General features: G+C 44.1%; 1 protein-coding gene across 4 annotated transcripts; it reads right to left on the reverse strand.

The window, feature by feature from the left end:
- Positions 1–4,084: 4,084 nt before the first annotated feature.
- On the reverse strand, positions 4,085–23,800 carry LOC310911912 (neurotrypsin-like). Of its 4 annotated transcripts, none has more exons than XM_083865959.1 (16): positions 23,759–23,800; positions 22,949–23,132; positions 20,879–20,924; positions 19,426–19,662; positions 18,039–18,162; positions 17,509–17,684; positions 17,037–17,184; positions 16,003–16,181; positions 15,539–15,680; positions 14,300–14,502; positions 13,190–13,331; positions 12,734–12,939; positions 12,102–12,180; positions 11,735–11,857; positions 10,907–11,187; positions 4,085–9,389 (listed from the first exon to the last, which is right to left on the reverse strand). In XM_083865959.1, exons 2-16 carry the CDS (start codon positions 23,018–23,020, stop codon positions 9,079–9,081), a joined length of 2,469 nt encoding a protein of 822 aa, XP_083722085.1. In that variant the 5' UTR covers positions 23,021–23,132; positions 23,759–23,800; the 3' UTR covers positions 4,085–9,078. The 4 variants fall into 4 exon arrangements, with proteins under 4 accessions (XP_083722085.1, XP_083722086.1, XP_083722084.1 ...); XM_083865960.1 differs by lacking the exons at positions 22,949–23,132; positions 23,759–23,800 and adding exons at positions 21,020–21,086; positions 21,741–21,833; XM_083865958.1 differs by lacking the exon at positions 23,759–23,800 and having other exon boundaries at positions 22,949–23,738.
- Positions 23,801–23,946: the final 146 nt, after the last annotated feature.

A 23,946-nucleotide genomic window follows, 5' to 3' on the forward strand; every position in this document is an offset into this window, starting at 1 on the left:
AAAAATGGTAATTAAAAATAACAAGTGCTGCAGTAGCTGACCCTTAACACACCTTTGCTGCAGAAGACAGGTTTCTGTATTTGTTTTTGAGGGCACAGTCAGCTGGTAAGGGAAGGATAGGTGTTAGGGAATATAGGAATCTCATTTGTTCATGCCAAGACCAACATACACTGCTCTGCAATGTATGCAAGCAGATCTTGGCTAAGTGAAGTAATGCTCTGCTGTATTTACAGGCTTCTCACACCTTCAGGGGCAGAAGCTTTCTCCATGCTCTGCAACCTGTTCTTTCAGATGAAACTCACCATAGCAAAATTTGCACTATAGCTGCTTCTTAGCAGTAAAGTCTTTCAAAATATAAACAACAGGTAGATTAGTACTTAAATATAAGGATAAAAGATTGCTAAGAAAAGGTGATTCTAAAATACAAGAACAACAGTGTACAATATTATGGACAGCAAAATGGTATGTATTCTCCACAGCCTTTCCCTGGAAAAATAATCTAACTGTGGAGTTAGGGATGCGAGGGTTTTATTTTAAAAATTGAATTTGTGCTACCTCTCATGAGATCCCAATGGGAAGTTCAATCACCAATTAAATTGTCAATCTAACATAAGGCTCTCTCTTACAAACAGTGTGGTTGCTACAACCACGCAGCAACGCTTCATTTAAGAAAACACACCTGACAAGTTTTGTGCTCATGGGTGTGGGGAAGGGTCAGTGCTGTTCCAGTTACATATGTTTAACTGGCCTCTTTCGTGTAAGAAAGAGGAGACACTAACAAACATACTGTGCATGTCATCATGACTGAAAACTACCAGGACTGCTAGATACAGGGACAACACCTCAATCACTTTTCCTTTTCTGTAATAAGTGAGGGGATTTTTTTTTCCCTAGACCTACTGACTTGAGCAAGTAGTATTTATTGCAGGGTGCTCTGTAAAACAAATCAGTCAAGCCTTAAAATTATCTGAATGCTTATTGGTAAAGAATGTTCACCTATTCTACCTGCACATCTCATATCCCTGGTGTATTCAGGAGGCAAACTCTTTCAACAGGATCCTCCTTTATGAGACAGCCATTCTCAGATTAAATCTGCTGCTTCTATTTTCATCTCTCTGGGCAGGTGACCAGCTATTAGCAGGTACTGACAGCTGGTTGTTTTGAGCACTGTCTCAAAGGCTATCAGCTTGTTTAGTCAGATCTTCATTTTAGCCATGTTCCTGCAAAATGCTGTGACAAGATCCTATAAAACTATCCAAAACTTTAATGCACTTCCCAATATAATTATTTCATATATCTTCTTGGGGGAAGGTAACTAGATTTGTGTAATTCTGCCATCACCTTTAGTGTTAAATCTAGCAAACTGTATTTATTTAGGATGGTTAAATGTAATAGTAATAGGAATTCAGTGAGTAGCAGGACACTCTTTGCTTATTTCTTCAGGAATCCTGTGTGTGGACACTCCTGACTCATCTAAACAGAGGCATCTGATTCAAACAATGCATCATCCTTAAGTTTCAACCACAGTGTTGCATCAGTTTAACCAAATTGTTAAACCCACATAACTGTGAGGACAAGCCTTGCAGGAAAATAAAGGTTTCTCAGGTCTTAATCAACCTAGCTGTGGCTTAAACATGTGGGGAATTAAAGGGCTTTCTGCTGAGACTTCAGCATAATTGTGCTGAATAACAGAAGCTGCTTCTTAGTCGTGCAAGAGATAACAAAATGGTAAACCAAAGCAAAGGAGCTTTCCTCTGGTATGTTTGCTCCCTGGTTCTAGAATGCCACAATCAGAGGTTATAATCCTACTCTACCTCCAGCAAGCCTGTACATGCAAGTGGGGAGTGGGGAAAAGAGTAAGGAACTAACCTTTAGGAGCACATGTTCTTTTCATACAGCTCTGATTTACACCAGGCAGATTAGTTAAATTATAAAGAAAAGGGTTTTGTTGTTGTTTGAAGTGGTTCTGTCTTGTTTCCAAGAAGAAAGTTACAGAAAAGTATAAACTTTTGCAGTGGTTTCAGCTGAGTTGTCCACTTACAATGCCACAGTAAATGTCCCCACACTCCCAGTCTCTGCAGTGACGAGGGCTCTGTCCAGGCTAGCAGGTGAGCAAACAGGAGAGCACACTGCTACACAACCTCTCCTCACAGAAACCCTTGGCAGCACCTGCTGCTGGTTTCTGAGCCCCAGGGCTACCAGGGGCTGGGAACCAAAACATCCTCAGTAAATGCTTCCCAACAGGATTAACTTGCTGAAATTTTAATTCCTGCCAGCTTGTTTCTTCTGTTGGGCAACAACTGAACATGAGCCCAGCATTGAGTTGCACCTGTTCCCAGCTCAGCCCTGAGCTGCCCTGATGGGTGCATGAAAACCACTGCAGACATCAGGGGATAGGAGAAACAAGGCCGTTTGCTTAGCTGACAGAGCAATACAGCTTCACAGCTTCTCATTAGTAAAGCTGGTCCAGAGAAGCTGGTTCTTCCTTTCAGGTGACAGGCTAGTTTTGAAAATCTGCAAAGAGAACAGTGCCTTTTATTTCTGGCAGAAAGTGTGGGATTTGAAAAGCAGGGAGGAGAAGATCAAGTGGTGCCCTGAGGTCTCACCAATTTGTTTGAATTTTTATGTCCTACTCCTGTCCTCCATCAGCACATCTTAAATCCAAAGATTTTTCTAAATATAAATTACTCCAGCTGGACCATCCATATACTTAAAGATAATTTTGCTGGCCCTGCTTCCTCTTTTCACTTTTACATATGAACAGAATTCCATAGAAACCTCCTACAAATGCCAGGAACCCCTTTTAGAACAGGCCAGTTGAAGAATAGTATGGGACTCAGCCCAGCAAACCAAGGCAATTTAAGCAGGATCCTGTCTCCCACCACTAGAAAGAGGAAATTGTACCCAAGTAAGAATTTTTTTAATGTCAGTGGTGATATCTGAATGCTCTTCTTCCTCTCTCCCAATGAATATGGTCGTTATCCTAGTTAGAAAACCACATGAAGTAAAGTTCAGTTTTCTTCTCATTCATATTTCAGTTTCAAAATCCAAAGCTATCTTAGAGTAGACAATCTGAAACAAGTAAACTCATGCCATACACTCCTCCCAGGCCTTTCACAGAAAGGCAGCAGTCAAGTGCTTTAATACAAAATGATATTTGACAGACTTGTAACCTTAACCACAGCTTCAGTACTGTTGCTTTTCCAGGCAGCGAATGCAGAAGAGCACTGCAGGACCGATGGGATGAAAGGACGCCTGCTGATCCATGGAAGGCCAGCTAAAATGCCTGAACTCCACTTCCCAGTTTGCAGGAGCAAGAAGGGGAATGTAGGTAGGTGTAGAAAACCCCAAAGGCAGACGTGAAGTGAGGAAAGTGTTAACTACAAGCAGTTCTTTCTTCAGTGAATGCAGGTTGGTTTCCAACAGCAGGCTGGAGTCAGTAGATGCAAAAACTTACATACTGTAACTCTTGGGGTCTGCAGGTATCAGCTACACCAAGTTCCAATCTAACCCTAATGACTTGGAAAAGTCATTGCATAATTGCAAGGAGCATGTTTCAAAACAGACTTTTTTTACAGAAATTCAGGTTTCAGTAGTGGGGCAGCATGGGTAGAGTATAACAGTGTTCTTGAACCAATGGCTCATTCAAACTGAATTTCCCTTATCCCACTTCCATTTTTCCAGAGGCTGGCTTTGACTCTTGAGAGTGATGACACATGAATTGTAGACTAAAAGGAGACTAAGTCATGTCAAACAAGTTTGTATAGAAAGATCCTCTTTAACAACAAATTTAAAAGCTGATGTATTAAAGGCTGTTAACTTTTTAAATGCAATGAGCTGACCTGTTCTTTACCTGCTCCAAATGGCAAAAAATGTGACATTTGAAGAACTGTTGCCTTTCATTGTAATGGTAGCTAACATGATGCTGACTTTGTGACATGCTTTAGCATGTTGAAGCTTCTCTAAAAATAATGTTAATAGAGAAATTTAATAAACTTAACTCAGTGCTGAAAAAAAATTCCTAAAATCTGCCCTTGGAACAGATTCCTTTATTAAAAATAAGACAGAGCCCCACACAGTCACAGTATAATCCATTTATTAACATACCTTGTGAGCCATTGGTGTTGATCCAGGGGACATGACAGCTTTGGCACTTGACTGATTTCAGAGATACTCAGCCCTTAGTAGAAAGGTATTTTAGTAGGACTTGAGTGGGCTACTACACAAACAAGTTTCTGATGTGGAAAATTAAGTATTTTTCCAAACAAGTGAAAACACAGCCCAGGAGATGTGCAGTAGTCCAGGTCACAGTGCCTTATTCTACAAGGAGTAGTCCCAACTTGGTTACCACCAGAGGTGATTCTGTTCTCTCTAGCTCTAGCTGTAAGAAACTCCCAGGGAGTATATCAAGATACTGTTAAATACCACAATGTAGTTTCATTTCTCCAGAGTTTTCATCTGATTGCTGAATACACACATAAAAATCTGTCTTCAAATGCTCAGTGAAACACTGCAGCTCTTTTGGGGTGAAGAGACTTCAGGATAGAGGCTTCAGAAAGAAAGGAAGACAGACAAAAGGCAGATGTACCTCTACTACCCCTGAGACAGCAAATACTCATTTTCCTGGTTCCTCACCAATGCCTCCACTCAAACCTTTGAGAAACTGATCTGTTATTTTCTGCTACATGTTTACAGAGATTACAAGGATAATTGACATCCTGTCCAGGTTAATAAACAGCTACCTGATTAATTATAGCATAGAACATAATTCATAGAAATCATTAGAACAGTGTTCAGCCACAAGAAAGTGATAAATCTTTAATCCAGCTTCAGGTAGCCAAAGTGTGAACTGAGATAGTTCCACTGCAGGCACTGCAGGTCAGGAAGACCCCAGTACTGGGGCAGCCTTTGGAGCACTGGGGTATTCTCTCAAAGAGGGATAGGAGCAGCACTAAGAGCTGTTCCTTAGATCCTTACCATAGCCATATTTGTACTCCTGCCCATGTTCCTAGCCACTCACAGTGATGTTCCCTTTCTCACACAACCACAATGGGCCACTGCTGTGGGAAGTTCTCTCAGAGCATCCATGTGGCACAGTGCAGGCACCGGCAGCACTGACTGAGCTCTCAGCTCCTGGAAGCAGTGCACATGCATTACCCTTATCCAATGGACTAATGCTGTGAACTCCCAGCCCTCCATGTATGTCAGCACAGGCAAATGTCTACACAGCTCTCCAGGTGCTCCCTGCCTAGAGCCCCCCAGACAGACCTCCAGCAATTTCTGTGAGCTCAGTGGGACTGCTGCACCTCCCTGAAACACAGGGGGAACTAACCTCAATGGGTTTTCATCCCCTTGTAGCAAGGCTGCCACCAAGACCACACTAGCAAGTTTAAAACTAGCTCCAGCAAACAGCCACAGCACTGAAATTACTTACAGAATTGCCTGCTATACAAAGTTGTATTTGAATAATCAGCAGGGGATAGAGCCTCCCCTGGCAAACTGCATTCAGTTGTTTACCAAAGTTTAAAGATCCATCAGAAAGAGAAGACACAGAGAGACAGTCAGCATATTATCAGACACCTAGACAGTTTGGATTGAAGAGAGACAGAGAAGACACAGTCTTAGAAAAGGAACTCTCACTAGAATAATGCATAACAGAACATAAAGCCAGGCCCCTTATTTCCTCTCATGGCTGAGGACACAAGGACAGATGGTACTGAAAGAAAACAAAAGGCAATTAATTCAGGAACCATAAAAAGAAATTATGTACTATGGAGAATAAAATTATAATGGTTTTCATTGCCAGAAAATACTGGGATTGAGAGCTTAGTTAGGTTAAAACCAAAAAATTTAAATATTTATATGGAAGGTGAAGGCTAGTTACATTAAATAATTTTTAAAAGTTAGAGATATAAACTCTTATACTTTAGGAAAAAAAAAAGAATGACAAAAGGATAGTGCACAGTGTTTGTACAACACCTAGAGGATCAAGTATTTGTACTTCCATTTTTAATGATGATAATAGTAATGCAAGTAATTAATTTAAATGGGTTAAGAACAAAATTCCCCAAAAGGAAAGGTTGTTAAAACTTGTTCAGCACAACTCACACGTACTATCTTTTGAAACATCTGCTGCTGTCCAACATTATAACATAGAGTCCTAGGGTGACTGAGTGCTGCTCATCCAGTCAGGCAGTTCCAATAAGCCTCAGTGCCAAAGCACGTGAGTTTGGTTTGGGCCACAGTTCCAGGTTAAACAGTGAAGAGCAAAAGCTGTATCCTGAAACAGGCCAGGTCAATGTAGGAGAGTATTGACAGGCTTGCCTACAGCAGGAATAAGGTATAAACACTGGCAAAGGAGATTGGATACTTCCTTCCCTCCTCCTGGCTCATGCAAAACTTGAAGGGTGTTACTTAGAAGGATTCTCACAGCTTTCATTGTGACAAGATCTAGGAGAAAGAAATATTTTTAACTAGAAGATGGGAATTTCAGAAGACAATGCCAGGCCTGCATCTCACTTGTGTTACATGGTAATTTGTGCTAACTCCTGAATGGCCACTTGCTAAGTAAGCTTAGGGAAATAACCTCACAATGTCATCCTTTGGGTGTTTCTATGCCTGCTGGGGTTATAGGTATAAACTGAAAGATCAAACCAGGTTAAACTAGAGATGTGACAGTACCCAAGGCACAGAAACTTCATTTGAGCTGCTGTAGCATGCTGGCTCAGGGGAGGCTAAAGTTGAAAGTCAAATCCCTCCATGTTTCCCACACAGGTACTGCTCCTGCCAGTGTAGAATTTAGCATTCAATCCCCCACAAGATGAGAGGTCTGTGACATAATTGCCCTCAGTCCTCTTGGCATTTTAATTCCTGTGAGATAAGGAGCAGTCTGCAGCTTGCATTTTAGAGACTCTGACAGGAGCCATAGGACAACACGGCCAGCGTAGAGCCAAGCACAGTGCTGCCAATGGGTCAAGTCTGGCATTTTAAACAGGGTTATCAGCACAAAGCTATGCTGAAGACATTCAGCACCTCGAGAAGAGGCACAAATGGATCAGGTTTGTCTCAAAGGCCAGTTTGATGGGGTCCTGACATTTCATGTTTTAAAGATTCTGATAATTCTTTGTTAAAATAAAGTTTGCAAGCAGAATTTAGAGCAGCTGATTGCAACACTGCTAGCCCAACTATCCTATAGTACTTGGAAAGGGTAAATGAAACTGTTTTGTTTAGCCTTCACACACAAAAATCAGCCACCTAGTCAGGTCAGCACCTCTATATTAAGCTAATTTATAGAAGACAAATCAAAGCTTTAGGCAATCACTACTTCTTGAACCCAAGGCAATTTCTAGGATTCTGTCACCACATGCCCTGAATATGACATTTCTAATTCACAGACTGTGCTCTGCCTTCTGTTCTTGCAGTGGCAATACTCAGATACTGAACACTCAATGCCCTGAGTGCAAACCTTCCAGACAGCAGGTCAGTGCCTGTCCCAGTTGCTGCCTACCCAAAACATGCACATCTGGCACAAGTTCCACATGTCCCATCCTGTATTAATCTTCCACATTCAAGTGCTTGGTTACACATCAAAGCTTTTTGCTCCTGCTCCTGGACAGACCTGTCTTCTCTCTGCCTTATCTGTACACAGTGAGAAGATGCTGACTGCACAACTTTTAAGGCACTTAGCCCTTCTGTCTACTTATATTTTTTTACTACTCAAGAACAATATATTAACTTTAAAAACTGCTTAAGGCATAAGAGGGAACTCTGTTCATTTGTTTGGATGAGACAGAAGGAAGAAATCATAATATTCAATAACCCCTGCTTTCTCTCAGCATTATATCTGTTCAGGCTGAGAACTGAGCTTGATGACAGTGCTTGCATATCCTCAAGTTAAGCCAGTTTACTCCCACTGAGAGGAATGAAAAGAGGAAGAGTGCAAAGAAGAGAGGCCCAGAGGATTCAAGAATGACACACTTCACGAAAGCGGGAAGCTGCTTTGCAGCGCACTTACTGTTTTTCACAAGGAGTGAGTAATTTGCTTGAGGAGTATCTATATACTCCAGGAGTAATTCCATGATTCAAGGAAAACTGTGAACACAGAGATACTAAAAACTAGCAGTACAAACAAAGGGTAGCTAACAACTATGGTGAATAAGTCCCCCGCAGTGCTGTTAAATCATGATTCAACACCTGAATGTTTGAGATTAACATTACATTTGGATTTAAAGAAAAATAACATGTCTATTCAGCCACGTGAGGTAAGATTTTTAAGTTCTTCATAGTAATCATGAGGGTAGGAAAACTACTCTCTCTCACACTGACAACTGACTCTAGAAGATGCTGCTTTAAGGAAACAAAAAAAGCCGAACCACACACACAAACTACTACAGCAAAAAAGCAGCAATAAAACCATAGCATCTGGCAGCTGGAAATGTGTGACAGAGGATTACAGCAGGAGGGACAAGCACCTCAGTCCAGGCAGACACTTAAAAGGGATCCTATGGGAGCAAACCTACTATTCAGAAGAGAAAAGGTTCCCCCTAGAGACATAACAGGGAAGCTAAGAAACCCAGCTGTTGGCCTGTTCCTCAGCTCAGGTCAAATCTTCTGATTCCTGGAACTGAAGAGAGGTGTTATTAAAAAATATCTGAATATTTCCACTATGCCAGCACCTGGTGCCATCTTCCAAGCATTTCACCTCTCCTTGCAGCATGTTTCAACTGTCCAAACATACAACCATGAATCAATTTACAGCAGTAGGTATCTCTCTACTACTACCATTTCTGTGTGCCAGGGCAAAGGAATAAGTGTGATTGCATTAAAGGATTCAGATATTTAGAGCAACGTATACTGATCTTTGTTACCATTGTGCACCTGCTTTCTCTGCTTACAGACTAAAGTGAAACCAAAGACTTTAGAGAATCAGTCATAATTGTTTTCCTTCCAGTTCTACATTAAAGTCTTTTGCCAGTGTCCAATGACAAAATAAATCTCCATCAGTCACAGACCAGAAGCCACAGCCTTCTGCTGCTGCAGGGCAAAATTCCTGCATATGCTGAAATTCCTCAGTCATTTTCATTTTAGCTTGGTCACTTTCTTGATCCAGGGTACGAATTTGCTGACCTTTGTGTACACACCGGGTGAATCCTTCCGACCACAGCCGTACCCCCAGGAAGTGATGCCCAAAATGATCCAGCGTCCATTTGGTCTCTGACACATGAGTGGCCCTCCACTGTCCCCCTGGCAGCTGTCCACCCGTTTATCTTCAGAAAGGTTCCCAGCACAAATCATGCGGTTGGTGAACTTCTGCCCGTAACGGGCCTCACAGTCTTCCCGTGGGAGAAGGGGCACCACCCCCTGCAGCAGAGTTCTGGAATAAGACTTCCCTGGAAAAAAACCAGACCAGCCAGACTGATTCACATAGAGGCAACAGTAGTGACCTGGTGCAACAGTGCTCCCTCCCAAAACCTACATGTATACATTTCATGTCAAGTCTGCAAGACAGAAATAGGCTGAGCTCAGCACCTCTGAACCACAAGAACTTCAGAAAAGAGTGATGCCAAGCCAGACCACAAAAATAGAGCTGTAAGATCAAAGATGTGGGGAAGAGGGTTGTAGAAAAAGGTTAGATCAAAGGAGGAGTCTTACTCCTGGTTCTGTCAGCAAGTAACTTGAACCTTGTTCAATTTATCTCACCTCTCCAAATCTCCACTTTCTCCTCAGTAGAGCAAGGACAGTGTTTTCTCAAGAGAGTAAATGGGGTAGTATCTGTTAAGTGCTTAATCCTCAGAGAAGATGTTTCAATCCTTAGAAGATGTTTCAGAGGCATTCAAATATTATTCAAAGGGAATTCACTTCATCTTTGGCCAGATTTGAGTCTATTTGATCAAATCTCTTTATTACCCCAGGGTTGCTCAGAACATAAGGCTAACGTGCTATATTAGAGTATGACCTTTCTGTGCCCAAGTTTATGTAAGTTTACAAGGTAGTAGGTAACTGCTCCTCATTGAGAAACCTGGGTTTGGTGCGTGGGAAGGGTTCTATCCACTAAGCTCCAAGCACTGAGCTTAAGATAGTTACATGGCTAAGTTGTTCCTTGATCCACCCCAAACATCCTGAAGTGACACGTGCAGCTGGCACAACTGACTCCAAAGGCAAATACTTGCAATTAAAAAGCTGCAGCAATAGCTAGGGAAACAGCTGAGAAGGACGGGCAGGTCCAAATTCAACAGATGAGCTCCTGGGGCTTTTGGCAGGAAGTCTTTCTAAGCATATGGCTTTTCTCCAGTCATAGCAGCCCCAGAAAGGCCTCCATGCTCTGTTTTACTTAGGAAGCTTCACAGCAATATGCTCAAAGAGGACAGGTCCAGGCTGTCTTGAACCCAAGGCAGAAACCAGACTCAGAGTCCATCTGTCCTTGCAGAAATACACAGGGAAATTAAGCAAGGTAGTCCAAGAGAGATTTCTCTCTAAGGGCTCCTTCTACCTCTAAGCCCTCACTTCACTATGACAGTATCATGAGGAAGGCAGGTCATGGAAATATGGAGGTCTCCCATGGGCTTGGTATAGTGGTTGTGCACAGGCTGCTGCTCCCTTAGGGGTCTTCTGTGGAAGTCAGAAGTGTAGAAACGAGAAGAAAGAGAGGACTGTGGGCAGATGACAACATTGGTCTCTCCCACAGCTTCAGAGGGATGTTATTGAGCAGAGTCAACAAGCCTCAAAATCAGATGAAAACACAACAGCACAAAACCCACCTCATCTCCCCATTCCTTAGCACCATGTGCTGGCACAGACAATGGGAGCAGTGAGAGCATAGCCTTGAGTTGACATAAATTAATGGCCCACATAGGCTTCTGAAGGCAGACTTCCTACCTCTCTTGCCTCTCAAAACCCCACCACTCACCTGTGTCTCCCCAGCCAGAGATGATGCAGGCTTGCCTGTTGATGTCTTGCCTCTCTCTCCTGTCGGGCAGGCAGACAGGCAGAACGTGGTGATTGAAGGAGAGACAGTGCCCTTCTCTGCCCCGCATCCGGACCAGGGCGATGTCATTGTCATTGCTGCCAGCCCAGTAGTTCCTGTGGAGGACAATCCTCTCCACAGGCAGCTCCCTCTCAAACTCATCCTTCACACCTGTGTGGTAGTCGCCCACTCGCAGGAGGTAGCGCCGCACATCAACACCAAACCTGGAGAGAAACAGACTCAAAATCTCAATACTCCTACTAAGAGGAAAGCAGACTCACACAAGTCTCAGTTGCTATGAGACTGAACCACCTTCTCACACCACAGTGATAAAACAGTTCCAGCTGCAGGACTGTGGGACCTCTTTAGCAGATATAATCATGCCAGCTGTTGCAGATTTGGTGTCCCAAATCACTGTCTACCATGGATGGGATTTCTTTTTTTTTTATATAAAAATGATTATAATAGTTGCAACAGGCTTGTGAACTGACCTGTTTGCAGTTCCTTAAAGCACTTAAAATGCCAAAATGTTGGTTCCCTTTACACAGTAAAGCCTCAGAGTTAAGAGGCCAGGTGTAAGCAGTGAAGGAAAAAGCAAGTCCATATTGAGTCATCCCCATAAGTACTCCAAAGATCACACACATCATAACCTGAAGGACTTGGTTTAGAAGCATTGCTCATGTGGCTCCACTGGGCTAGGAGGATAAATTTGTATGAGGTTATCTTGTCCATCGTTGAGTATTCCTTGGGGCTCCCCACTCCCAAACACACCTTTTGAAGCAGTGGGCTGCAGTCACCACCCAGCAGCTGCTGATCAGTGTTGCTCCACACAGCAGACGAGTATCTCGACGAAAACCCTTCAGCCGCAGTGAGGCCTGCCATGGCCAACTGCCTCTGAAGAGAAAACAGAGGAATAAGAGGTGTCACACACATGGGAGTCAGTTTCCTCTTTTCCCATCCACTCTGTCTCATCTGGGTTCAGCTGGCTTGCATTCTTCCCTAGATAGCACACTGGTTCAAACCAAGTTCAAAAATCACCAGTGGAAATGCATTTATGTAGTCAGCATCTGCCAGGCTATTTGCAGAGTCTGAAGGAAAGCTGGAACAAGTCTGGCTGTCAGCAATTACAGGGTAGTACCTCAGAGACTTGTTTCCACCTATGATCCTTTTCTTGCGACGGTGAAGCAGGCGCATCCCACACAAACCAGACTCTGGACCTGCAAAGTTAGAGCAGTTGGGTAGGGACCTTCACCTTAAACATCAGCATTGCTGTCACAGAGCCAAATACCATTCACCTTCTCTGAGGGCATTAATCCTCAAGGTAATCGACTGTGTTGTGCTGTGCATATGGAATTCATAGAATATTTGATCCCATGGGTTTCCTTAATTTTACTGGAGGTACTTACATGAAGTCTCTATAGTCATGCCAGGAGTGTGACCTATACTTATACTTCCTCAGTACTCTAAACCCCAAAGGTTGTTTATGTTTAATGTTCTAAGGAAGAGTATGGTGACTTGGCTGTGGGGAAATTCTGCAGGCTCAAAGGCCTGACATGGGTGGAGCTCCTCAGACTAATTTGGAACACTCTGTGCTGCTAAGAAGATACACTGAAAACAATAAAAATGTAGGAGGTGCAGGACAGGACATGCTTATTTTGTAGGTGAAGTTTCAACCAAAGACAAGAATGACAGGGAAAAACCACAATGGCATGCAGAGGGGTCCTACAACCAGAGCTTCAAATTCCTGCATAGAAAAAATGGAAATTATACCTGTTCTCCTTATATCTGGGACCTTTTCTTCCACATAGTCACAGATCACCCCAACATCCTCAGTGTGCCAGCAGCTGTGAATCCTGGTGTCAGGCGTGGCACATTGCCCCAGGGTGTGCTCCATGCCACTGCATTCTACGTTGTCCAGATGGATGGGCCCATGGCCTTCACCAAAATAAGCCATTGCCCTGGCTTTTGCTGTACCACTGCAATTAGAGAGAGGGTGGCTAATCTGCAGTGAGCAAGAGCCAAGAGAACCTGAGGCACCAGTGCATTTTAAGTGGAATAATATTTATGTGTCACTCCACACACAGACAGTACACTGAGAAGAGCAACCTACTCCCTCCTCAAGCATATATGAGTGTGCCAAAACTAAAACTAAGCCCCCAGAAACAAGTCTAGAAGTGCTCCTGAGAGCTGTCTTTATCTGTAAGATGCCTGACCCACAGCTCTTACCTGAATCCCAGTTGCCTGCAAACCACTGCAGCATCTCTGTCTGTCCAGTCATCGTCACAGACACTGCCCCACTGCCCGTGCAGCAACACCTCAACCCGGCCCTCCTTGGTGCTTTCTCCATCCACCAGCCGCACGGGAGGCCCTGCAGAAGAAAACACTTGGGCTGCTGCAAGCAAAAACACCAGAGGGGTCAGGTGTCCAAAACTTGGCTTCTATAGAAAAAAGATGAATCCCTGACGTCAGTAAGCTTAAAACAAAAATAAAAAAAATAAAAAAAAATAAAAGAAAGAAGTGTGTCTGTATGAAGACATTTTACCTCTCTGCTGAATCAGAAGACTATATACATACAAATTTATTTAATACATACTGGAAATCATCAGTGGACCATACTCTGAAAGCTGAGTTAAAGAGGAGAACAAGAACAGAAAGAAAGTTATTAACTCCTGAGCCAAGAGTTAGACAAGCTTAAACATGCCTGGGGAAAAAAATTCATTGAACTGTAAAACTATTACATGATTCTAAGCAAGAGAGGAGTTCTACATCCAGGAAAAACAAAAATGTTGGATGCCAACTATTTCAATAACACGTCTGAGAAACTGGAAAGTCTCCTGTAGTAAGGAAAAGGGAGGGTATCAGACATTATAAAAATGAGGAAATTATGGTAACTTGAAATACTTTGACAATTTTAATTAGAAGTGTGCCATTCACACAAGGGAGTGCAAACAATGACCCCTTGCATCTGAAGCCCTCCTGTCTTGGCAAGGTGTGGCACTAATGTAACCACACCTAAGTTTCCTAAAAGGTCTAGTTAAAGGGTTCCCGTGAGCAGTGGCACACCAAGGCAGCCACTGTCCCTCAGCCCCTCAGGTTTGTTTCAGTGACTGTCAATACAACTCTCTCCAGTTTCCACTTATCTGCTTGTCTGTTAGGTTTGGTGGAGCCACAGATTTGTGGCTCTGCCCCAGTTCAGCCAGGGCTCATTCCACCTCAAAAAACAGACCCCTTGTTTAAACAGCACAGGGAAAACTCCCACATCTGCCAGAGCTTCCAAGGGAACAGACCAGAAGGTGAAACTTCCCCACTGTTCAGGGCAAGAGCAAGGTGAGTTACCCAGGCTGCCATCCATGACCGTGTTGCTTTCTGGGGAGCAGCGGACTCCCAGATCCTCAGCATGGGAGCAGTCGTGCTGCCCCCAGTTGCTGTGGGGACAGTCCAGGAGAGACAGCTCTGTCCCCTCACATGCCACATCATCCAGTAAGATGAAGCCTTGGCCAGCACCATAGTCTCCTTCAGAGGCCACGGCAGCAGGACCACTAGAGGAAGGAAACAGAAGATAACATTAAAACTCTAAATGCCACAGAAGGACCCAAGCTCAGATCCAAAGAGAAACTCCCCTGCTTAACTATGGTACTAATGGCCTCCTGACCTAAACTACTCAGTGGACATACAGGATGGCAACTGAGCACCCTCACATCTTGCCAGCTTCAATTTTCAGGGAGGCTCGTCAGACCACTTTCTAGTGTCTGGTCAAAGGCACATTCAAGGGCACAGAGGGCCAGCAGAGGCTGCTTTTCAGATAGGGCAGGTACATCAATTTGGGGAAGGGCTGGCAGAGAAGGCATCAAAAATGTCAACATTTAATAATTCTACTTCTTTTTATAGGAAACAGCTACCTGGAACTGAACTGCAGAAAGCTGCAAAGTTTTAGGCACTTAAAGAGATGACAAATGCAGTATATAGCTGAACTCAAAGGGAAGAATTTAGTTTAGTCTTTTTTTCATCTGTAAAGTAAAGAAAAGTTGAAATTTTAGAAGGAGACCCTAATCATGTTTGAAAAATCCACAAAATCCCATTTTACTAGCTCAAAGGCAATAGTATCCTGATTTTAAATCTTTCCCAAACTCCTACCTGAAGGGATGACAGCTCAGCAATGGGCTGAAAATCCCTATTTATACTCTTTTTTGCTCTGATGGTCTTTGTTCCATTACTGAAGGTGATACATATGAAGTAGATAGGTGACATCCTTTTACTGACAGAGCAGAAGTGACACATACAAATTTAAGGAGCATTAAAGAAAATTTTCTGACTTTGCTGAGGGGTTCATAAGGACAGTATTAAGCCCGTTATCTGCTTTCAAAACAGGCTGAGGCAAGAGATAATAGATTTATTTTTGCCCCTTGGAAAGGATGTGGATACCTATTAATCTTCCCTTAATAAGTTGTATAATGGTAATAAGCCTTCTAACAAAAACAGCAATGAAGGATTAAGGTCCAGCCTATCCCAGTGAAGGGTGATGAAATCTAATCCTTGAAATTAGGAAGCAGAGACACTACAGACTCTCAGTCCTACCTGAAGCCCAACTGCCTGCAGATCACTTGGGCGCCGAGGTCTGTCCAGCCATCATCACACACTGTGCCCCAGTCTCCGTTGTAATAAACTTCCACCCTGCCTTCGCTGGGGCTGCGGCCGCCAGCCAGCCGGACAGTGCCCTCTGCACGGGGAGGGAGAAGGAAAGGGCAGCACTCAGCAGGGGAGAAAAGAAACAGCCTGTGCACCACTGCCAGCTCTCTGTACCGCCCACCAGTGAAAGAAACAAAAGATACAGATGTCTCTGGGTACTCAAAATAACCCATGGGAACACCATCAAGTCTGCCTCTGATCCATTCCCTTACTCTGTGCCTCCACATCTGGCAGCCCTTGTGGGAGCCATACCTGGAAGCAAGATCCTGAACCAGGGGGTTACCTGCTGAGCAAGCCAATTAATGTGGGGGTAAGATCAACTGCATCTGACTGGCAGAGCTGTACACCTGTACCTGTGAAAGGGTCACAGGAGACCCCAGCATCTTCAATGTGGTCACAGTTTTGCTGTCCCCAGTCACTCTTCTTGCACTGATCAAGGGAGAGTTCATTCCCTGAGCACTGCACTTCATCCAGCAGGATTGGGCCAGATCCCTGCCCATAGTGAGCCCATGACAAGGCTTTTGGAGTCCCACTGTAAACATTACAAACACGTATGCTCAGTAAGGAAGGCCAGAGTCTTGTGTCCTCAGATTCTGCCTTGCACATGGACTCTCCTATGCTAGATCACTGTCCTCTCATAGATCATATCTATTTTTGACACAGTGAAGTTGGCAACTGTTAATTGAAATATGTTATTGGAAACTTTGTAATGAGCCCTTCCAGCAAATAACAAACATGTTACTACAATACAAACAGTTCAGACACATAGGGACTTCTGCAGACAGTGATGTAACATCAGTCTCAGTTAGAATCTCATAACATGCAAAACTCCCAAAGATTGAGGGATCTCAAATTTGAGCAATCTGTTTTAAATAATCCTGTACTGATGTGATTTTCAAGAATGTTCAGTATACAAGAGCTCCCATGTTAAGCACTGAATGGCACACGGGAGAATGAGGTGGTCCTTCTTGCTTTCCTGTCTGAAGAGGATAAGGGCAGCCAGTGAAACTAGAAGTGTTTAAACTTAACCAAGTAAGCAACTGCAGTTCACATATGGAAATCACCACGACAAGTTGTCATTGAGGCTAACAAGATTTGTATTAGGACGTATGCAAAAATTATGAATGGGGTAAACACAAACAATCCTTAGACAGGAATCTACCTTTTTTTTTTTTTTTTTTTTTTTTAAAACACAGCACAAACCCATAAAATTGACAAGAATTGGGTACAAAATCCCTTCACAGGATGGTCAGTCCAGAATTATGTTTCCTAGGGTTTCTGTAAATCTCCTATAGGAAGGGCTGGTAGTAGAGTGAAGGACATGCTCTCATGTTCTTCATTCTGCCTGCTTCTATTACTACTCCATGACACACAGCAAGGAAATTACCTGAGTCCCAGCTGTCTACAGACCACTTCAGCATCCCGGTCGTCCCACTGGTCATCACAGATGGTTCCCCACTTGCCGTCATGGTAAACCTCCACTCGCCCTTCAAAGCTCTCCTTCCCACCAACTATACGCAGTGGGGCACCTACACCTGTGCTTCGAGAAAGGGAAAGAGAGCACAACAGAACAAGACAGAGACAAAGCACATCCAGCAGTTCAGGGTGTAAACCATTCTCTAGCCAGAGGAGCTTTCGTGATGCTCTCTTACCACATCATCCCCTCTAGACCCCCACAAGCACCCGTGATTGCAGCCCCCAGAGTGGGGCACTGCTGGTCCAGGGATGGCTCTTTAATTGACTGCTGTGGTGACCAGGAGTGTTCTGCCTGCAGACAAAAACCTGGATCCATAAAAATGGGATGTGGTCATAAGCATCAGCCATCCTTCAATGACTGAGATCTTTCCCTGGAGATTTACCTTCTGGAGGAACACAAGTTACCACGGCACTCCCCTGGTTACAAGCTCCTGACACGGCTTCCTGATAAGCACAGAGCAGCAGGGCTTCCTCATCTCCATGGCAGTTTGCTGACTGCAGGTGCAGGGGAACAGGCCATGGTCCAGGATGACTCTTCTTCCCAGCTGTGCCAATCTCACTGGTACAGAGGATGAAACAGAGCAATGAAATGCCACAGCTTGGCTTGACTTACAAGTTCCCTCAGTTGTTGTGACTCCCCAGTCCAGTTGTGACATTTCACATGCCAGTGTGCCCAGTTAATTGAAGTGCATAAAGGGATGATCATTTACAGTCTAATGGGAAAGCACAAGCAAGCACAAAGCACTTCCTAACCCTTTTGTGTGCCTACGTACTGCAGAGGGGTTGGTGTAGTCAGAAATGGCACTCTCATTTGAAAGCAATGAACAAACTCATCAATAGACTCCAAGCACCAAGCTCCTCTTTCAAAAGCCACATGAGTGTGTACCTCTCACAACCAGACTGAGGTTCCCACCTGAGACCCAGTTGCCTGCAGACAACACTGGCATCCCAATCAGTCCAGTGGTCAGCACAGATGGTCCCCCAGAGTCCACTGAAGTACAGCTCCACACCACGGTCTTCAGCCAACCGAACAGCACCTTCCAAAAGAGAAAAAAAACCCAACCAAAAACCAGCTGCTATCTGCTGATAGAAGTTTCAGACCAGCAGGTTTTGGACTTGCATGTAGCTGAGCTGAGCTGCACTTGGTTCTTTCATCCCTGTTTTGCCTGTGCTGGCACTAAAGTGATGTGCATGAAGGAGTGTGGGATGTGGCACCTTCCCAGGCCTAGCAACAGCTGCTTGAGAAGATGGTTGGTGTTATGGTCTTTTCAGATCCATGGTAACACTAGCAGGAAATCTGGCTTTTGCCAAAGCTCCTGGATCCTCCTGTGGAATGGGAATGATTTTACATGCTATCTTGAAAGGGTATATGAAAATGGCAGGCTATCTAATTATTTCTGACGTTCCACTGATCTATTTCCATCAACCACTTCACCTACATGACTCTCTTGCTACAGTGAGATGTTCAGTAACAGCAGATGAATCCTCTTTACTTTATATAGGAAAAGGAAGTGCCAGTGTAAATGCTCCTTTAATTCCCACCCCACCAAAAGTTTTACCACTGTTTCAAAAGCACATCTCCTCACTCAGTTATGTACTTGCAGAAGGACACACCAGTCTGCAATACCTCAGTGCAGGCCCACAACAACACTACACTTGTATCTTTCCCTTTAATGAAGCCATCTTTGAAAGCACAACCACTGGCAAGGGAAAGACTGACAATTCATTTATTTAACTGGTGTTTCAACTGTTCTGCAAAATGCAGGAAAAGCAAGGAAGTTTAGAAAACAGGACATTTTCAGGAATGCTGCACAGCAGCCAATGAAAGAGCTCAGCTCCTTGCTTGCCTCAAAGTAAGCAGCAGTCCTTGTGCCAGCACTGAGGAAGTTTAACACAAGCCTATGACCTGCCCTGCCACAGAAGATGTTTTTCTTGTTATATTTGAACTGCTACACTTACATGAGGAATGCTCTGATATGGACCCTAAAGGAGCAGAAGTGGGTTGTTTTTTACATAACTAAACCTGTTTTCAAAGTGGCATAAGTTAGCAGTAGAAAAAAAAATCTCCTTGTATGAGAATAAAACATCTATACAAGGCATTACAGCTACAGCAGCTTAAATCCACCCCCTAATATACACAGATGTTCTTCTCCCACACAGGCTAGCCTCTAGTATTAATTATTTCAACAATTCATTACAGTCTTTGTACCGTGCTTCTTTCACAGGGTGTTCCACCTGCCACTTGCAAGTCTGTGCAGCACACGTTAGTGGTTTGAGCCCTGAGGCAGCGCAGCCCTTACCTTGGTTACAGTCACAGTTGGCCCAGCCGATGGCCCCCGACACAAGCCTGTAGAAGCACCAGGGTGTCGTTCCCCCATCTGGGTTCCTGCAGTAGTTGTGGTCCCCCAGGCCACGGTCTGGGTACTGCTGAACATAATCAGGGAACTCTGTCCAGTTGAGACACTCTGCCCCGGCCTCGGTGACGGCCAGCGAGCCGTTGTAGTAGCCGAGGGCTCCCACGGCACACACGCTGGCCACTGGGCACAGGAGGGGAGGGTTAGCATCACCTAAGGCATCACACTCTGAAGCTCAGACAGCATGGCAGACACCAGCTGGTTCTGAGAAATACCCCTTGTGTCTGCAATCTCAACTGCTGTTTGCTTGATTCCAACTCTACCAGCCTTCAAGGTGCTGCTCAAAGAATATTCATAATACTCACTGTCTAAACCACAAATTGATCTGAAGCAACGAGCTGCCCAGACAGACCTTTAAAAAGTGTTAACTTAGGGCTCAGACATGCCAATTTGAACTGGTTCCTATTACTGTACATGTAATACATGTACCCACTTTGGAGCAGCACTGTACAAAGCAGGAAGGTGTGAAATGACACTGTATTTCATTGCATGTATGTTCCCTATTCACATCAGCAAATCACCTGGCTTGTCTGAACTTGCTAATATATTGGAAGGGAAAGGGAATTTATTTTGGGGGGAAGTGCAGGTGCCAATGTTTCAGTGCCCATGTGAAATATCCAGTGTAAAAAAAAACAATAATTAATTTATTATGGTCCTTGACAAAATGAGAAAACTCTCCATTCATAAGCCTGAAATAACAAAGTGGAAAAACCCCCAGGTTTTGTGGGCTTTATAAAGTCCATAACATGGGAAGAGTAGACTGAAAAAGACATTTACAGCTCTATTCACTAAGTAAACAAAAAAAGAAGGCAACACTTTCTGAAAACCCTTCTGCACGTGGGGCAAAGATCAAGGGTACAGAGAAACTTTGCATCATGTCATTTGCCTTCTAGCCACTGCCAGGCCCAGAGGGGATAAGTGACAGCTGAAGGTTAAATGCAAGGTACAAAAATGAGAAGCAGTAGAAAGTCAGTGTCTGGAATCATATGTGTGGCATCAACTGGGACCCTCAGAGAGGGTGTCTGAGAATTTAGTAGTTATTAGAGCAGAGGAAAGTTAAGCATGCAAAAAAGACCAAGGCAGAGAAAGAGATTAGAGGAAAACAACATGTGGGAGGAGCAGGGAGTTCCTGCAAGAGCATTCGACATGAAGAAACAGAAGTAGTCTGGCCATGTTGGTGAAGGAGATAAACAGGCATTGGGGCCAGAGAAAAGATTGAAGAAGTGATGAAAAGAAAGGAACAAGGCCAGATAGCAGTGGTTCATCGTGCCTATGGTCTCAGATCACCACTGCAGGAAAGAGTCTGCCCAGTGACGAATTAGTAACTTCTTGTTCTTACCTGCACTCTGCAAATGGTTTTGGTTGGGCTTGGATCCCAAGAAAGCCTGGGAAAAGAAACAGAGTAAAAGCAGAGAGATTATTATCCAATGAAATAAACATGGGCATGTCCCAAAAGCAGCTCAGCTTTAGGCAAACACACCCCAGTAACCAGCCTCTTCCCTGGTCTCCCCATTCCTCCTCTTCAAATACAAACATAGATCTGTCCACTAATAACAAAAAGAATAATTAGTGGCCTGCAGAGATTTACCCTTGATCTAAGCACTACATTACAGGGCTCTGCTTGTTTCATTCCCAAGAGAGTTGGAAGTCTGAGACACCTATGGAAAGGAAATCTAGAAGAAAAATAATAACTACTCATTCTGCCTCTGTTTGTATGGCAAGTCATCTACAGCCACAGTAGCAGAGATTTACCTACTTGAGTCACAGGATGATGGCCCCAGAATACCTGTTAAAATGGTAATAAACATCCACAGATAAAGTGGGAAACATACAAGGAAGGCAATCTCCAATGCTTTTTGAGGATTTTGTTTTTAATTCTTGAAAATGTGATATGGCCTATAGTGTTGTTATCCAAATGGGGTTAAATAGCTAAAACAAAAAAAAAAATGAAACCAAGTCCTCAGAATTCTAGCATCCTATCTGGCCCCAAAACTGCATTTCCTCTTACAGGCAGTGTTTTTTGTGGTGTAACTTGACTAAAGGCTGAGAGATAGAGATCTCCACTCAACACCACTACATGGTGTGGAAGCAAGTGCAAGACCTTCACAGACTCAGAGAGAAAAGAAGAAACTGTACATGCTTCTGCTAGCTCCTTGTAGTTTAATTAGTTTCTAAATATTCTAAATGAACATTTCTAATACTTTCATATAAGCAAAGAGTTGTAATTCACAGAGCAGAGATGAGCAGCTAAAGGATACTAGCTATTGGTAATGATTGTGGTTTTCTTCAAAATGCAGTAATTTTGCCTCTCTCAGTTTCACCTCTTCCTGGAAAATGAGAAAAGTAAAATTTGGAATGAAACCAAATCATGTTCTGGAATAAGCAGAGGTAATTCCCACAGAAACCTGACAAGAACAACACCTACTCATGTCAGATATAATTTTTAAATCAAGCTTATGAATATGGTCCACAAGGTGCTGACAACCATGGCCAAGCTCCAGCATCACCCTCTAGAAGTCAGAATGGGATACTGCATGTGGAAGATGAATTCCTGACATGGTTCAGAAGTAGCAGATCAGATCAGATCTCAGGTGCATATTCACAAGGGTATGCACAGAAACTCTTTTCAGGCAAAAATCCATTGATCTGCATGTATCAGCTGCTGCAAGCCCACATAAGGGTTTCTGGACCAGCAATGATGAAGGACTTACCTGAGGACCTCAAAGATCTTTGCAGAGAGTAGAAAGTGAGCTAAGTTGTACTTCTTTGGCTGCACCACAGTGCAGTTCCCTCAATCCCTGGCTTTCAGTGTACACCTGCAGACACATGTGAGCCTGATGGGTCAGACTAATAACAGGATATATATGAGAGACTGAACCCCCTTTTCTTGGAGTGGGACCATAAACAAAAGTACTGCAGTCCAAGGAATAAGCTTCCCTTCTAATGAAAGATTAGTTGCTGCCAGTTTCTGTAGCAGCTTCCAAAATAACCCAATGCTGACCATCACCACCAATTAAATTCAGTGCAAACAGCCTATGCTGCAGGCATTGCCCCAGCTCTGTGCAGCTATAAAGCATCTGTCCACAACACCAAGAGGGACAATCAGCAAAGAACAGAAACAAAGGATCTCTCCTGCCAGGGTTACTGCAGTGCCTGAGAAACATTGGAAACCCGAGCCAAAGCATCTGCAAGCCCTTGTGCATCCTGCTTTCCTGGTTTGTTTCTTTTGCTGAATTTATATGCACAATGCAACAAATCTCTCCCCAAGCCCCCAGTCCTTCCCAGAGACCACAACTGCCTAAATGCTCTAGAAAACATACTCAAATAATAATAAGATCCATTTACGGTGAGGATATTAAAAGAACCATATTACTTTTTACAAGCAGATAGAAAAATAACCTTTTCTTACCTCCACACATCTGAGACAGGATAGCAGACTTGAGAGCTCTACCAGGAGCCCCAGTATTTTGGAGATTTCCATCCCTTGAGTACAGAGTGAGCAGAAAGTTCTTCAAGCATCACATTTTCTCACAGGGTCTGCTTTCCCTCGCTAGCCGCTCCGCACTGGAGGGAGCGGGGTGCCTTTTCCATTTCTACGCAGGGAAAGGGATGTGAGGAAAGGGATCAAAGTTCCCACCAGCATCTTTGAATTTCACTTTCGCCTTCCTCTCTCCCCATCTCTTCTCCTTGATTCTTCCCTTCAGAAAGTGGCAGAAGAGAGGAGAGAAATAAGGGAACAGAACATGCTCTCAAATTTCTCTAGCGCATTGGAAGACGGGCGGAGGCGAGCACAGGCGATGGGCACAGCGCTCAGCCCGCTGTCCCCTCCTCTCCACAGCTCCAGGTACGCGCTGCTCCCGGCGCCAGCCTCCGCCTCCCCGCCCCTTCTGCCCGCTCCTCTCCTCTCCTGCAGTGCTCCTTCCCCAGCTGCCTTTTCCTCCTCTTCCCAAGGCACAGAGGCTGCAGCACGGCGAGGAGCTGGGGCTGCGTCCTATTGCAAAGCCCCCAGCAACAACTGGGAAAGGCAACGGCGTGTGCGCGCACATTTGCCAGAGATTAGACTTGGAAGGAATCTGGACTTGATCCCCCCCACCGCTGCCTCCTCGATTAGCAGCTTGCAGCTTCCCGAGGTCAGCTCTCCTCAGCTTTGAACCCAGGTAAATGGGACCCAGAAAACTTTATGTTAAGCAGCTTCCAGATCTCCCCCGGAAAAACCCACAGGTGGCACAGCCCTCTCCAGGGTGCCTTGCCCCTTTCCAGCCGTCATGGGTATTGCCACCAGAGAACTTTGCCATCAGCGTCTCCTTGACCTTGGGCTATATTTTCCTTCAATTGGCTAGGATGCTTTCCAGAGAGTTAATCATTATTATATTACCATTAATAATTCCATCCCATGGGGGTTTTTAG

This window comes from Zosterops lateralis (genome assembly GCF_965231275.1).
Source record: "Zosterops lateralis genome assembly, chromosome: 8".
Classification (NCBI taxonomy): domain Eukaryota; kingdom Metazoa; phylum Chordata; class Aves; order Passeriformes; family Zosteropidae; genus Zosterops; species Zosterops lateralis.